The sequence below is a fragment of the Condylostylus longicornis genome, unplaced genomic scaffold (genome assembly GCF_029603195.1).
Source record: "Condylostylus longicornis isolate FDR11 unplaced genomic scaffold, ASM2960319v2 ptg000045l, whole genome shotgun sequence".
NCBI lineage: Eukaryota > Metazoa > Arthropoda > Insecta > Diptera > Dolichopodidae > Condylostylus > Condylostylus longicornis.
The window spans coordinates 333,555-347,278 of record NW_026578014.1 but is presented as its reverse complement, the minus strand read 5'-3'; the positions used below and the strand labels follow the sequence as shown (position 1 = coordinate 347,278).

The 13,724-nt window shown below is 22.6% G+C and overlaps 3 protein-coding genes across 4 annotated transcripts in view; 2 read left to right on the top strand and 1 right to left on the bottom strand.

The window, feature by feature from the left end:
- LOC129610645 (jupiter microtubule associated homolog 1) overlaps positions 1-7,656 on the top strand; it is a 29,812-nt gene extending 22,156 nt beyond the window's left edge. For both annotated transcript variants that reach the window (XM_055523278.1, XM_055523279.1), the window contains exon 2: positions 6,478-7,656. In XM_055523278.1, the coding sequence (XP_055379253.1) occupies positions 6,643-7,170 (528 nt within the window). In that variant the 5' untranslated portion in view covers positions 6,478-6,642 and the 3' untranslated portion in view covers positions 7,171-7,656. The remainder of the gene's footprint in view (positions 1-6,477) is intronic.
- The window catches only part of LOC129610642 (organic cation transporter protein-like), a 75,036-nt gene that overhangs the window by 22,142 nt on the left and 39,170 nt on the right, over positions 1-13,724 (top strand). The gene's annotated exons all lie outside the window — the stretch shown is intronic.
- Positions 10,225-12,862, bottom strand: LOC129610646 (mitochondrial pyruvate carrier 2-like). The gene is made up of 4 exons (XM_055523280.1): positions 12,414-12,862; positions 12,303-12,343; positions 11,554-11,638; positions 10,225-11,356 (listed from the first exon to the last, which is right to left on the bottom strand). Exons 1-4 carry the CDS (start codon positions 12,598-12,600, stop codon positions 11,184-11,186), a joined length of 486 nt encoding a protein of 161 aa, XP_055379255.1. The 5' UTR covers positions 12,601-12,862; the 3' UTR covers positions 10,225-11,183.

Here is a 13,724-nt window from a genome sequence, read left to right as displayed (position 1 = left end):
CGAATGTTATTTGTCCAAAACTGGGAATTCTTTACTTGAAAATATTGGAATTACTTAACTTATTGAATTCTTATACTCGCAATTTTAGTTATATTTATGTATGTCATCAATTTTGGTGAAGCTGCTAATACCTGTTTTGATATTATTTATGCTAAACAACATTTTTCTTATAAAATAATCTGTAATTTTGCTGTTTTTTGAAAAAAAAAAAACTATAGGTTACCGCGCGCAGAATATAAAAAAATTTAATATTTAATATTATTGACATTTTGTTATCAAAATTTTTATAACATTTACATGCTGATTAACTCACATAAATTCGTCCGATTCAGTTAGTATACCTCGGTTAACGGCTCTGATTCCTGTATACGAATTGTGATAAATTTTTAAAATTTTCAATTGAGGCTCCAAAACCCTTATTTTAAGTATTAAATTGTTTTTAAATTTTATTTTAATTTTGATGTCTTCTTTATTTAAAACGGTTCTAAATAATTACAATAGAAAATTATGTGGACATACATGTATGTTGTGTGAAATAAAATGAAATTGTTGATTGGAGCAAATAAGAACTATATGACGTGACAGTTTAATTGATTTTTTTTGTTGTTACTTCAATTCAATTTGAAAATCCTCCATTGTCATCCATTCAAAATATTAAAGAACGCATACAAATGAGTTTAATTTTCATAAAAATTATATTAATTTTTCGAGTTTTATTCATAAATATAAGGAAGGAAATTGTAATTCAGAAAACAGAAACAAAGTTAAATACATACTATGAACGCATGATTAAAGTATGTATGTGCATAAAGTACATTTTATGCAATAATACTCTATTATGAGTTTATTTATTAATCAAAATCTTCCATGATTCACAAAGTGAGAGTTGAAGTAAATTTTAGTATTTATATGCAAAAATTTATGGTTGTGCATAAATAATATTTCTAAGTACTAGTTAATTTCGAAATAGGTAAAATTTATTTATTATGGTTTACGGTTATTGCAAATTTCATACATTAATCACTAAATATTGGCAATTTAAGAACTATATTATATAACAGTAAAGTTAGTTTGTTAATTTATTCTTTTGTATATGAAATATTTTTGAAAGTATTACTTGATAAAATTTAACGAGTAGATTTTTGTATTTTGGAAATAATGAAACAAAAAAAAATTTCAAAGATGAACCAATAAATCATTTAACAAATTCTGTCTCCATTAAAATTTATTTTGGTTTTTAGAGATACAAAGAAAATGAATCAGCATCATTACCACTTAAAAAGCATCTATCATATTATCTAAACATTTTAATATGTATAAACGCATATGAAAAGTTTCAATTACGTATAGACATGCCGAAAAATCCAAACGAGAATATTGTTTCTCAGGGAACTTGCATTTTGCTTCTCTTTAATCGCAAACTCATTTCTGAAATCATAAAATGAGGGGGAAAAATTAATTTTTGTATAAGATTAATCAATTGATGTTTTAATCGTTTTAATATAGGATTCGGTATTATTAAAATAGTATCAAAATTTTAATGAAAATTTATTTTTATGTTGTTTTATGAAAAAAAACAACATTCATTTGAAATTGCTGTTCTAAGTATAATATAAACTTATAAAAATTTGATTAAAAACTTTCCACAACAGATAATTAAAAAAAAAAAAGAATATTTCAAAAATCCAACAATTTACTTGAAAAAAAAACCAAATCCACATAAAAATAAATATACAAGCATGTTAGAAATTAGTTTGTAAGCCTAAATAGCATTAATGTGATTGTAATTTCTGATTTTGGCTGCATTAATTTTACAAAAAAAAACTAAAGAAGTATTCCTAATTGGATCAATAATAATTTAAAAAATCAATTATATAAGAGGAAAATAAATTTTTTATCTCAATTATCTGAAATTTCTAATCTCACTGTAGAAATGTAGAATTATATTCTAAATCCGCTTTATTCAGAAATTCACATATGTATGTATATGTATTCAACTTCTGTATAATGTTTTCTATAATCAAAAATTATAGATATGTGACAGAATTTTTAAGTAAGTAAATTTTAAATAAGCTCCTTAACGAACACTGTTAATTTAATTGAAATAAATTTTAAAACTACTTATTTATAAATTAAATTAACTCATTTGGCATTTGGTATAATACTTTTATATATCATAGAAACGGGAAATATAGACAAAACTAGAGCATTACGTAGCTAAATAATTTCTCATGTAAAAACTAAATGTTTCCATGTAAGACGAACGAATAACCTGAAACAAAAAGTGAATAAATTGCGACAAATTCATGCAGTAAGCCTGAATAATGCTAAAATAAAATTTCTAATTGTTCGTTATGTATTTTAAATATTTTTTTTATGTATGTTAATGAATTTTATAAAATTTTTTATACCCTTTTTTTCCTATTTAAATATTCAATAAATCTGTGCACACTTAATTTATGAAAATCTTTATGGTTACCAATACCATTTAAAATATTATTACCACTATAGTTAGTTGATAGAGTAGTTGAACTCTTTCACCATAATAATTTATTTTCATTGCATAAAATGATACTTTAATGACTGTCTTTCTAATTAATCCTATAATATATGAAATTCATGAACATTTTTTTTTGTTTTTAGACAATATTACTTTCACTAAAATATTTACTTGATTTTTCTGTTTCGCGTAAATTAAATATATTATTTTTAATAATTATAAGGAAAACTTGATAAGACCTTTGAAATAAAGTTGACTTTAAAAAGTTGAATTTTTAAATGACTTTTATTTAGAGAGTAAATTGTTTTTTTTTCCTTTAATTAATAACATTTCTTTTAAAAATTTTAATTTATAATGAAAAGGTTTTCAAATTATTATGACTTTGGTTTTTCTTTTTTTTTTATTTATTTGTTGTTAAAATATAAAATTTCAATTTTTGTTAACCATGAAGAATGATATTTTATGAAATTGCAAAGAAAAAAAGGTTATAATTATGTATATCGCAATTTACTGTGTTTATGAAAAGGCCTATTATGTTTTTACAGTATTGCTTTTAACAGTTATTGTTTTACAGTATTGTATTTATGAGAATCTCTAATATTTTATGACCAAAGAGTTAGTTGTACATATATGTACATATATTTTTCAAATTCATATTTCATATATTAATTAATTTTATTTCATTACTGCTAGAACTTTCGTTTTTTCCTGTTATTTGTTATTTGGAAATATTAATAAATAATAATATTGAAATATACAAACATACACACATATATTTACATTTAATATCCTATAATTTTTATAGCCTGGATCGAATCATTTAAATCAACTTTTGATTTATCTAAAAATAGAAAAATTATGTAAGTAAAAAATATTGGCTTCTTTAAAAAAATAAAAAGAAAAAAAACGAGTTTACATCATTTCATTTCGCACATACATACGTTAATGTATAATAAAGTTTAGATGAAATATAGAGAAAATCACACTATTATTTATTATGAATTTCTCAGTTTGAATGTATGTTTGAATGTATATTCAATTTTAAGAAAATGAAGTCATTGTTACCTGGTTGTAAAAAAAGAGTCATTGTATTGTTGATCATTTTTTTGTCGTCATAAATTTTAAAATCACGTAAATTCTAAATTAACAAATGAAAAGAAAAAAAACGTATTTTTGTTTTTTTTTTAATATATGTACATATGTATATACTTGTACTTAAAAAACTGCTATACGGGATCTACAATGTCAAGAACTTTAACGAAAAGCAATATATGTATGTATGTATAAATGAAGATGAAAAAATATCTTCAAATTTTTGATTAATATTTTATAGATTTTCAAAAAATATACAAGTAGATAATTTTTTTTATTGTTTTTGTTTTCTTAATTATATTTTTCTCCCAAGTTGAAAACTCTAAGTTTGAATTTCAAGGTCGTTCGTCAATAATTCATTGTTTTATTAAGGTTAATTCATTAATTAATGAGAAAAAAATTATTTAAATTTGACTATATTACAACTATTGCTATATTCGGAAAGAAAAGTTGAATTTTAATTTATTTAAATACTTGGGAAGAATGCCGAAATTTCAGAAATATATTGAATTTATTGAGAATTGCAATAAAAACAGCATAGTTTCATTTTCGTATTAGCAAAAGCTATTTGAAATTTTAGTCGGTCGATCTAGGAATAGTTGAAGTAAGCTCAAACGCAAAATGGAAATTTATAAAAAAAATAGAATAAATTTTATTCTATTTTTTTAAATAAGAAATTATTTAGAATATTGTTTCAAATATTTATTCCAAATAAATATTTTTGCGATATTTTTCATTTAATTTTACTTTTATTTCTATTCTTTAAGAATTTAAGTGAAAATATTATAGTACATGATTATGGTGATGTCACTCTTTAACAAACAATACCAGAATTTAATATTTCTTTAGTATGATATACGACGTTAAATCTCATTTTTACAAGTTCTTATTTTTTTTTTAATTTGTGTTTTATAAAAAATAAAAACAAAGCGAAAGAAAACTATAAATTAATGACTTTATATGGAAAGAATGATTGAATCCGACAGTAACTAAATTTTTATTTTGGTAACTTAAAATCGTCTCTGCCGGTTGAATCACACATAAACAAAAGAAGAATATGGTAATCTTAAATATTTTTTTCAAATTGAAAACTTTTCTATATAGTTTGCCGTTATTGTCGTTATTATTGATATTTTCCTAAACATTATATTTGTTTAGAATATAACATAATATGCGAGTCTGTTTTGCATCAAGATGCAATCGTAAGTACATACGTTTTTAAATATACAATTTATATTTTATCAATATTAAATTGAAATAACATGCATTTCATAAAAATTTTTTGTAAAATTTTTGTAATTAGTTAAGAATTTTATTATTGTTAAATCCAGGTTGAAGAAAGTTCCCTTCTAAATTATTATTACTATTTTAAAAAATCTTGATTAAAAATGTGTTTAGAGAGTGATTTATTTCATCTTTTTAATTATTTATGATAATTGACCGCGAAGATAACACAATTAGACGTTTCTGGATCATTTCTTTCGTGCAAATGTTTATATTACATTATATTTAAAGATTTACAGATTTTTTGTTTAAATACCTGCCAAACGGTCAACAAATTCCTCTTATATATTTTATTAGCTTATCGTAACCCGTTTCTCCAGTTTCGGCATGTATTTTTATTTTGACATCATTTCAGCATTATTAAATTTACTTCTGATTTATGTATAAATAATATTAAATTCTGTCTTAAATTACTTTCTGCTTAATATACATATTTAGAATTATTGAACATCCTTTAAATTTATATTACATATTATTAAATTTAAAAGTTAAAATGTTCCAAAATCCAAAAGTGTTAAGAATTAACGGGATAAAAGACATGAACATATTGAACAATAAACATGTTGAATTAAATCATATGTTAAATTTTAAATTTTTATGGTAGTATCAGGTACAGTAGATATTTATTTATACGGTTCAACTAAAATGCCAAATGTTGCTTTTAGTGGAAATTTTCCGTTTTATCAATAAAAAAAAATCGTATCAGCTTAGTTAGGTAGTCACTCTAGTAACTATTTGCAGGGACTATGCACATTACCTGCAACTAAACAATCTTGAAATAATAACACATACGACTGAAAAGTATAAAAGGAAAATTTTTTAACAGTACAATTCAGTGTTAAAGTGATATTTGCAGAAACATTACATTTTACTTAATTTTTGTTTAGAGAAAATTAGATTGCTAATATTTATTTAGTTGTCAAAATAATAAAAGTAAGTGTTTTTTGATGTGTGTACATATAAGCATTAGGCTTTCCGCAATGTGCTTTGTGCTGATAATAAATATACTCCATACAACTAGATACACTAGACTTTAGAAAAATTATTTAATTTTGAACTGGATTTGTTTTAAGAATTTTAAACAAAAATAGTTAATTTTTTTAAAAACTAATTAATTTTAAACAATATGTAATCAAATTAATTATTATACGAATTAGCAGCTAACACTAACTTCAACAACTGAAACTTTAAAACTCATAATGTGGTCAAGTTTTAATACTTATTTAATGTTTTAAATAAAAAGATTTGCTTGTTTATAATATTCATACTTAAAAGATAAATTTCTTTATATTAATCTTATTCTTTATAATAATCACATTATTTTATATTCATATTTTATTTTATATTCATAGTTTAAAGTTTTGCGCACAACATACTACGTTTATTTGCCAATATTTAAATTGTGGAAGCCAATATCTTCACTTTAAAAAAAATTTTCTATTGTTTTCTCAAGAATGCAAAAACACATTCACAATATCGATTAAAAATATTTTGCTATCGTATTATTCTTATTGTTTAAAACTATAATTTGTTTTGTTGCTTTTTTTACTATTTAATTTACTTTCATTTTATTTATTTATTTTTTTCTTTTTCATTTTCAGGATCAAAACCAAAATAAAAATTTATAATTTTAGAGAAAAAAAAAATATTTTTTGTTTTTGTCAAAAATATTTTAAATTCAAATCATTTCATACTTCGCAACAAGTTTTTTAAAAAATTACTAAAAATTTTTTTCGAAGAAGACGAACATAAATCAATCTTTTTCAATGTCTGCAATGGCTTCAAGTGAATACACTTTGGGTATAAGTGATGGACGTACATCATCGCGTGTATTAAAACCTCCAGGCGGTGGTCATTCGAATATATTTGCTCCGCCAGAAATGGAAGTACCTAAACCAAGACCAAAATACAATCAACAAAATTCATCAAATTTAAATAGCTGTATGAATACGGTTGATCCAAACGAAGCCGTAGCAAAAATTACGCCAGATGCACCATCACCGGTAGAATCAAGACCAGCAGTTATAACGAATAATAATGTTGCTGCCCAAAAAGCCCCATCGACTGAACGTTCAGTTCCAGCTCCGTCACCTCCTACTACAAATGGTTCTATCCAAAATGGAAATGGTGTTGCAGTTGAGAAAAAGTCAACACCAATTATAGAAAAACCATCTACATTAGCAATAGAGAAACCGTCTACCCCAGTTGCCCCACCGGCTGCACCATCATCTCCATCACAAAGTGGTGGACGTGTTCGACAACCACCAGGCGGTTATTCATCTGGGCTATGGTAAATTAATTATAGTCCACGTACGACTTAAAGTTTAACAAGACAAAATTTTGAAAAAAAAAAATATAACATACAAAAAATAACTCAAAATAAGCACCAAAAAAATTATAATTTGTTTTTTAATATTGTATACAATTTACTAATTTTTCAGATTAAAATTTACCAAAAAAAATTAAAAAAAAAGTATTTTTTTTATAGTAATTTCAAAAACTAAATTTAAGAATTTAAAATTAAAAATTTTCTTATTAAGAATGTTTAAGAATTTACGCTGCATTATTTTTAAGTTCTGTTTTTTTTTTTCAGAAAGAAATATAAAATTTTTTAATAAAAAAAATTTTAAAACTTTTTGAATTATGATTATTCTTAATAAGAACTTATAACAAAATAATAATACAAAATAATAAATGTTTATTTTGTGAATTTGTTTTTAATTAATTATGTTATTAATCAAAAAATTCTTGCAATTAAATTACACATTGATAAACTTAGTATATTTATCGAAATACATTTTTAAAATTTAACCTTTTATAAAATAGCTTTTGTCTATTAATATTACAAAAAATTATCTAATATACGTATTTATTTATTTATCAGACTTAACACTTCCAGCAGATCAAAATAGCTATGCTTAGAAAAAATTTTAATATTTTAAGTAAATATTTCATTTTCGCATTGTTTCAAGTCTTGACTTTTTTTAAAAACAAAAATATTTAATTTTTGCATTTTGTGTTTTTTCTTTTTTATATTGTACTTAATTTTTTTGCATTTTGTTTTTCTATTTTGCATAAAAACCAAAGTTTTTTAGCATTTTTAGATATACATATGTAGTTCAAAATAAAAATTATTTAAAAAATTAAATTTTATATCTTGTTTATGCATTTGTTTTCCAAAACTAGTAATTAAAAAAAAATCTTCCAATAAAAAAAGTGAACTCCTTATTAAAAAATTTTTAATAGATATAGTTTTTCTTGAAAAATGAAAATTTAAATTTTGAGGATTAATTTCTTTTTATGATAATAAAAATTTTTAATGAATTTTATGAATTAAATCAATTGTATTTTAAAAGTACTTGGGGAAAAATTTTTGTAAAGTATTCCATCCAATGATACTTGAATTTCATATTGTAATATATTAGAAAACTGATACTGAAAGTTCACATTTAAAAATAATTGAATTTTAAAAAAAATAAATTGTAATCTAATGCCGAATATTTAAATCTACTTAAATAGTTTTTTGCTTGCTAAATAGAAACAAAAAGATATTAACAAAAATTTATTAAAAAAGAAAATTTACATTTTATTTGCATGAAAAGTGAATAAGTGGAATCGATTTAATATCACATCAAAAAAGGATTTTTTATCAAATAAATTGCAGTTTGGAGTTTAAAGTAGATGTAATTGTTTATACAACGTTATAGGTGTAATTAAAATTTATACCGGTTAGTATATCGGAATTCGGTGCGTCACAAAACATTGATGCTTTTTTTTATACATATAATGTATAAAATAATTATATTTAAGCTATAAAATATGATATTAAAGTAAAAACAAAAGATTAATCTTCAAAATATACATACAGTTTTATACAAGTTTGTTGGAAAAACCACGTTTTTCGATACCTTTATTAAAATATTTAAGTACATTTAAGCCATTTATATTTGAAAGAAAAATAATTCATTTTAAGTCTTCTCTTGAAAACATTCACATTTTTTTTATTAAATGCAAAATTTTTTAATGTTCTGTTATTTTACGAAACAATATACTTAAATATTTCATATTTTATTGTAAATTTGTTAAAAGCAACAAAATTAAAAAAAAAAAAACAAAAAAAAAAGTTAGTGTTAGCTTAAAGTTTATATAAAATATTATTTGGTATTTAGCAAAATACAGCATTATGTTATTAAATGAAATGATTTTAAAAAAATCAATAAATTATTATTCTTGTTGTATGATCATTGTAACGGAGAGGAAAATTGATTTAAGTTTTTTCTATTTCAAAATTTTTTTTCTTTCATTAATTCTTTCATGACTTAAAATTTTGGGTAAGCTTGAATATTTATCAGATTTACTATTATAATAAATCTTTTATTTATTGGAACTTAACTATAATCCAAATGGATATACAATGTAAATTTTAATTAACATGAAAAGATTGAAAAGAAAATTAAATATGTGTGCATCTACATGTTATAAAGAATTAACTTTAAATTATTGTAATATTTGAAACGAATCAGTTTGTCTTTTTTTCAAATATAGCATTCTATATTTGTCTATAATTGTATTTATTTTATTGAAAACAAAATATTTTCCAATTAAATATTGATCAACAATAAGAATTGCTTTTTTCTTAACCTTTAAAACATTAATATTCAAAGTAAAGTAACAAATATTGTATGTAACTTTGTTTAAAACAAAGAAAAAGAACAGATGAGAGTAATTATATAATTTATTATAATTTATAAGTAAAACAGTTTACTCTTTCAATGTTACAGCAAAGCATAATGAAAAAAACGAAATACAAAATGATAACCATCTATCGAAAATAATGTGTATTTTTTCAAGTAATTGGCCTAGGATGTCCTTTTATTCCAGCAACTAAAGATATAAGAATAGGTTTTTTCATTTAATATAATGATTTTAAACTATACTATGAAATAATATGAAATGATTTTGTTTTCATGATCAAGACTCTGTAGCTTTCAAAATCATAAGTAATAGTTTTGTAAACGGTGCATAGAAAACGGCGAAGAAAAATCATATTTCCTAAAAAATATACACTGCAGGATATGCAGTGCTGTTTTTACTGGTTTAGTTTTCAGTTCTTTGAAATCGAATGAGATATTTGACTTTTTTTTAAATATTTCTATTTGAAGTTTAACAAAACGAACAGAGAATGATGTGTTTCTTGTTTTTTACTAACACTTAATATCTGTTCATAATATAAGGAATAACAAGTACATTCCAAATATGGTTTTTGAAAATAAAACAATTCACTTCTTTAAAAAATCCCATTTTTATTTACTTAAAATAAATTTTTTATCAAATCGAATAACTATAACCCCTACGGTAAAATTACATAAATTCGAAAAATAGAAAGAATTTCAATTTATAATCAGTTTTTAATCTTATAATAAAATATAATCGATTTTTTTACATAATATGTATGTTTCTTTAAAATATTAAGAATCATTTTAGTATTAATTGAAATAAAATCATAGGTACGAAAGTAGCATTTCTGTAATACATTAATAAAACAAAATTTATATAATCAATATAATATGTACACTATACTTTTAAATTTTCTATAGATTCACCTAGGTAAAAATTTTAATTTTTTTTATGTACTGTTTAAAAAGTTATCGAATTCGAAGCATATGATTTAATTTTGTATTTTAAATTTTATTTAATTAAAATCCCAATCATTTTGTTTAATGGTTTTGATACAATGAACATTATTATGTGAAATAATCAATTAATTACTCATATAACAACTTTAGTTGAATCGAAATTTCTTTGCCACTCTTATATTAATATTATTTTAAATTTCAATTTTTTAATATTTTTGTGACTTCTATTAATATATTTAAATAAATATTTTATATTAAATATAAGTATGTACTTATAAAAGTTAAAAGTATCCTGAACAAAATTTTTTTTTAAAATGGTGCTGATGGTTTTTTTATTTAATTTAAAAATTATTTTTTTTACTTATTTGAAATAGTGCTTATAAATTTTTACTTTATCATTAAATTACTAAAATAACTAAATTTTCGAATATTTAATATTAATAGTATATATCGACATAAATATGGGTTGTAAGCCTCTGGCTTTGTATTATAAAATCCTTTTTGAAAGAATTAATGTTTACTGATATTTAAACTAATAAATTACTTTTTTTCATTACTTTTTACATAAAACTGTCCTTTTTGTATCAGGGTGAACGAATATTTTGTGAGTTTTCACTTTTTTTGGCAAATATTGTTCCTTCGCATTTCGATTTCATATAAATTTTAAAATTTTATTTGCTTGGATTTTCTTCTTGTTTTTTAGTTTCTAAGGATTTTGTTTGCAAATGATGGTTATACGCACGACCTAATTGAATTAATTGTGTTGCGGCTACAAAAACATTAACAGAAAATAAACTCCAGTTCTTTGGAATGATAACTAGTGAATAACGTGACCAGATTATCCCTAAAAAAATAAAAAATATTGCATTTGTCGATTGTCACAAATGAAATTTCAGCGTCTCTAAAATGAATTGGCTCATAGTTTCTGCAAATATGCATTAGTTTATGATAAGAGTAATGATAGCGAATTTATGATAAGAGATGAAATTTAATGCAATAGGTATGTATTTTACAATGCTGATTTAAAAAGAAAAGGCTTACCTGTTGCAGCTAATGATCCACATTGAGCTATAGACAAAGTTTCTACAGGCCGAGCTAAATCCCCTAACCCAGCAATGACTAGACCCTAAAATTCATTTAATTGGAATTTAAATTTTTTTTTAAGATTTTTTAGCATGTATTAGCTTTTTCGAAAAATAGTGTACAGCACTTATAAGCACAGTAAATTATAAGTATTTTAATTTTTTAAAATTTCAATGAAATGAAAATCTTAATTTTCAAGCAATTTAATGTTATTAAGATTTTTTAAAAGTTAGTTCATTCGCTTGTTTCGGAATTAAAATGTGAAATAAATGTGTTTTCACTATTCCTGTGCATGCAATCACATTAAAATGAACTTTTTATCCAATACCAATTTACATAGATACGTTTTTATTACATGCATATATGTATACATTATATATAATACATATAACACACGTTTTTTTACACAGCGCAAAATGTTTATAAAAATTATCACTAGAAAAAAATATCTCTGCCGTTTATTAAGTAGGTATACAATTACGTAAAAAAGTATATACATGATTCAAAAAAGAATGTTAAGAGAAATTATAAATAATTTCAACCTTGAAATATAAAACATATACGTAGGTATGCATATTTTAATTAAAATATCAAAGCGCTCACACATAAATATTTGATCTTTGGTATAAAATTTTCATTCACTGATTATGTAATAATGTGTCGGTATATTAGTATAGATTTAATAGTAAATATACTTTTCTTCTTACCCATTTAAATGCAGGAGCCCAGAAGAACACAGTTTTTGGACCTAAAAATATTAAATAGTTAAATATTACACTACACAAATATTTTTATTTCATTTTGCAAGAATTGGTAACCTGCTGGATGATTCCATAATGGCCTTAATTTGTCAGGAACAAATTTATCGGCGCTAGAAATAAGACCCTGATAAATTTTTGATGGTAAACCTAAAGATTTTTGTGCTGATTTTATGGTACTATTAGCTGCAGTAGCTGCAGGACCGTTTGACGTTGATGGGGGTTGTGTTGGGGGCGTAGATGTCATTGTCTTAATTCAAAACAAAATCTTGCTATCTTTTGAATAAATTTTTTTAACTTGTTATCGCAGAAAATCACAGACGAAACTGATTAACAAAAATCAACAAAATGCCAAAATATGCTGCCAATTGCATTTGCCCTTGTCAGAAGTTTAAAAGTAATTTTATATTTGTTTTTTGAGGAAATTGAAAAATTTTAAAAATAAATTTCACTGCCACGACGCGCTGTTCACCTCGTTTCCCTCAAAATCATGTAAAAAATTAACAAATTTACCTACAAATACAACTTAATAAAGTGTAAAAAATAACTTTTCAAATGTCATTTTTAAAAGCTTTTCTATTTCAAGATAAGAAAATCAGCTGATTTGATTAAAGAGAGAAAAAGCAATTTGACATCCTTTAACAATTTGACAACATTTTGAGTTGTCGAGAAAACAATTCACAATAGCTTAAAAAAAATACATCTAATGACACCAAGTATGCTTTCCTTTGCTTAACATGATATTAATTTGTCATATTTAAAAATATATTTAGTTTGTTTTAACTAAATATTTCCTAATTTTAGTTCTTGGGGAAAAAAAATATTATTTTATATCTTTATACACATGTTTATGGAATTATATAATTAAATTAAATGTGTTTATTAAATTTTATAATTATATGGTAAATGTTTTTTTGTTTACAATTAAAATTATATTGTGAATGAGTACAAATTGTACTGGTTATAAATATATCCGTATCTGAATTGGTTTGTATCTTCGCTATAATATATATTCACATAGAAAAATAATGTTCTATATGTATACATACATTACTTTGTAAAATTTGTCAATTTATTTTATTAATTTTTGGCAGAGAATTAAAATGAAATGTTTTAAACAGTTTGAACAGAAAAAAATCTGTTTTAATTCATTTAAGCTATAAAAAGTTCTTATATTTTACATAACAATATGTAACTGGATAAAAAACGTTAAATTATATTTATACGCCATAATATGTGCATATTTCTATTTATGTATGAATTATTATTATTTATGGTTCAAAAATAAAGCGTATACGTAATCTAAACCATACTCATCTTTCTGTTACTACGAGTATAAGCTATTGAATTAAGATGAATAGGTATAATGTT

Coding starts and splice junctions, on each gene's coding strand:
- LOC129610646 (XM_055523280.1), bottom strand. CDS start 12,600: ATGACATCTACGCCCCCAACACAACCCCCATCAACGTCAAACGGTCCT. Junction 11,639..12,302: donor GGGCTCCTGCATTTAAATGG/GTAAGAAGAAAA, acceptor AATGAATTTTAG/GGTCTAGTCATTGCTGGGTT. Junction 11,357..11,553: donor TGGATCATTAGCTGCAACAG/GTAAGCCTTTTC, acceptor TTATTTTTTTAG/GGATAATCTGGTCACGTTAT.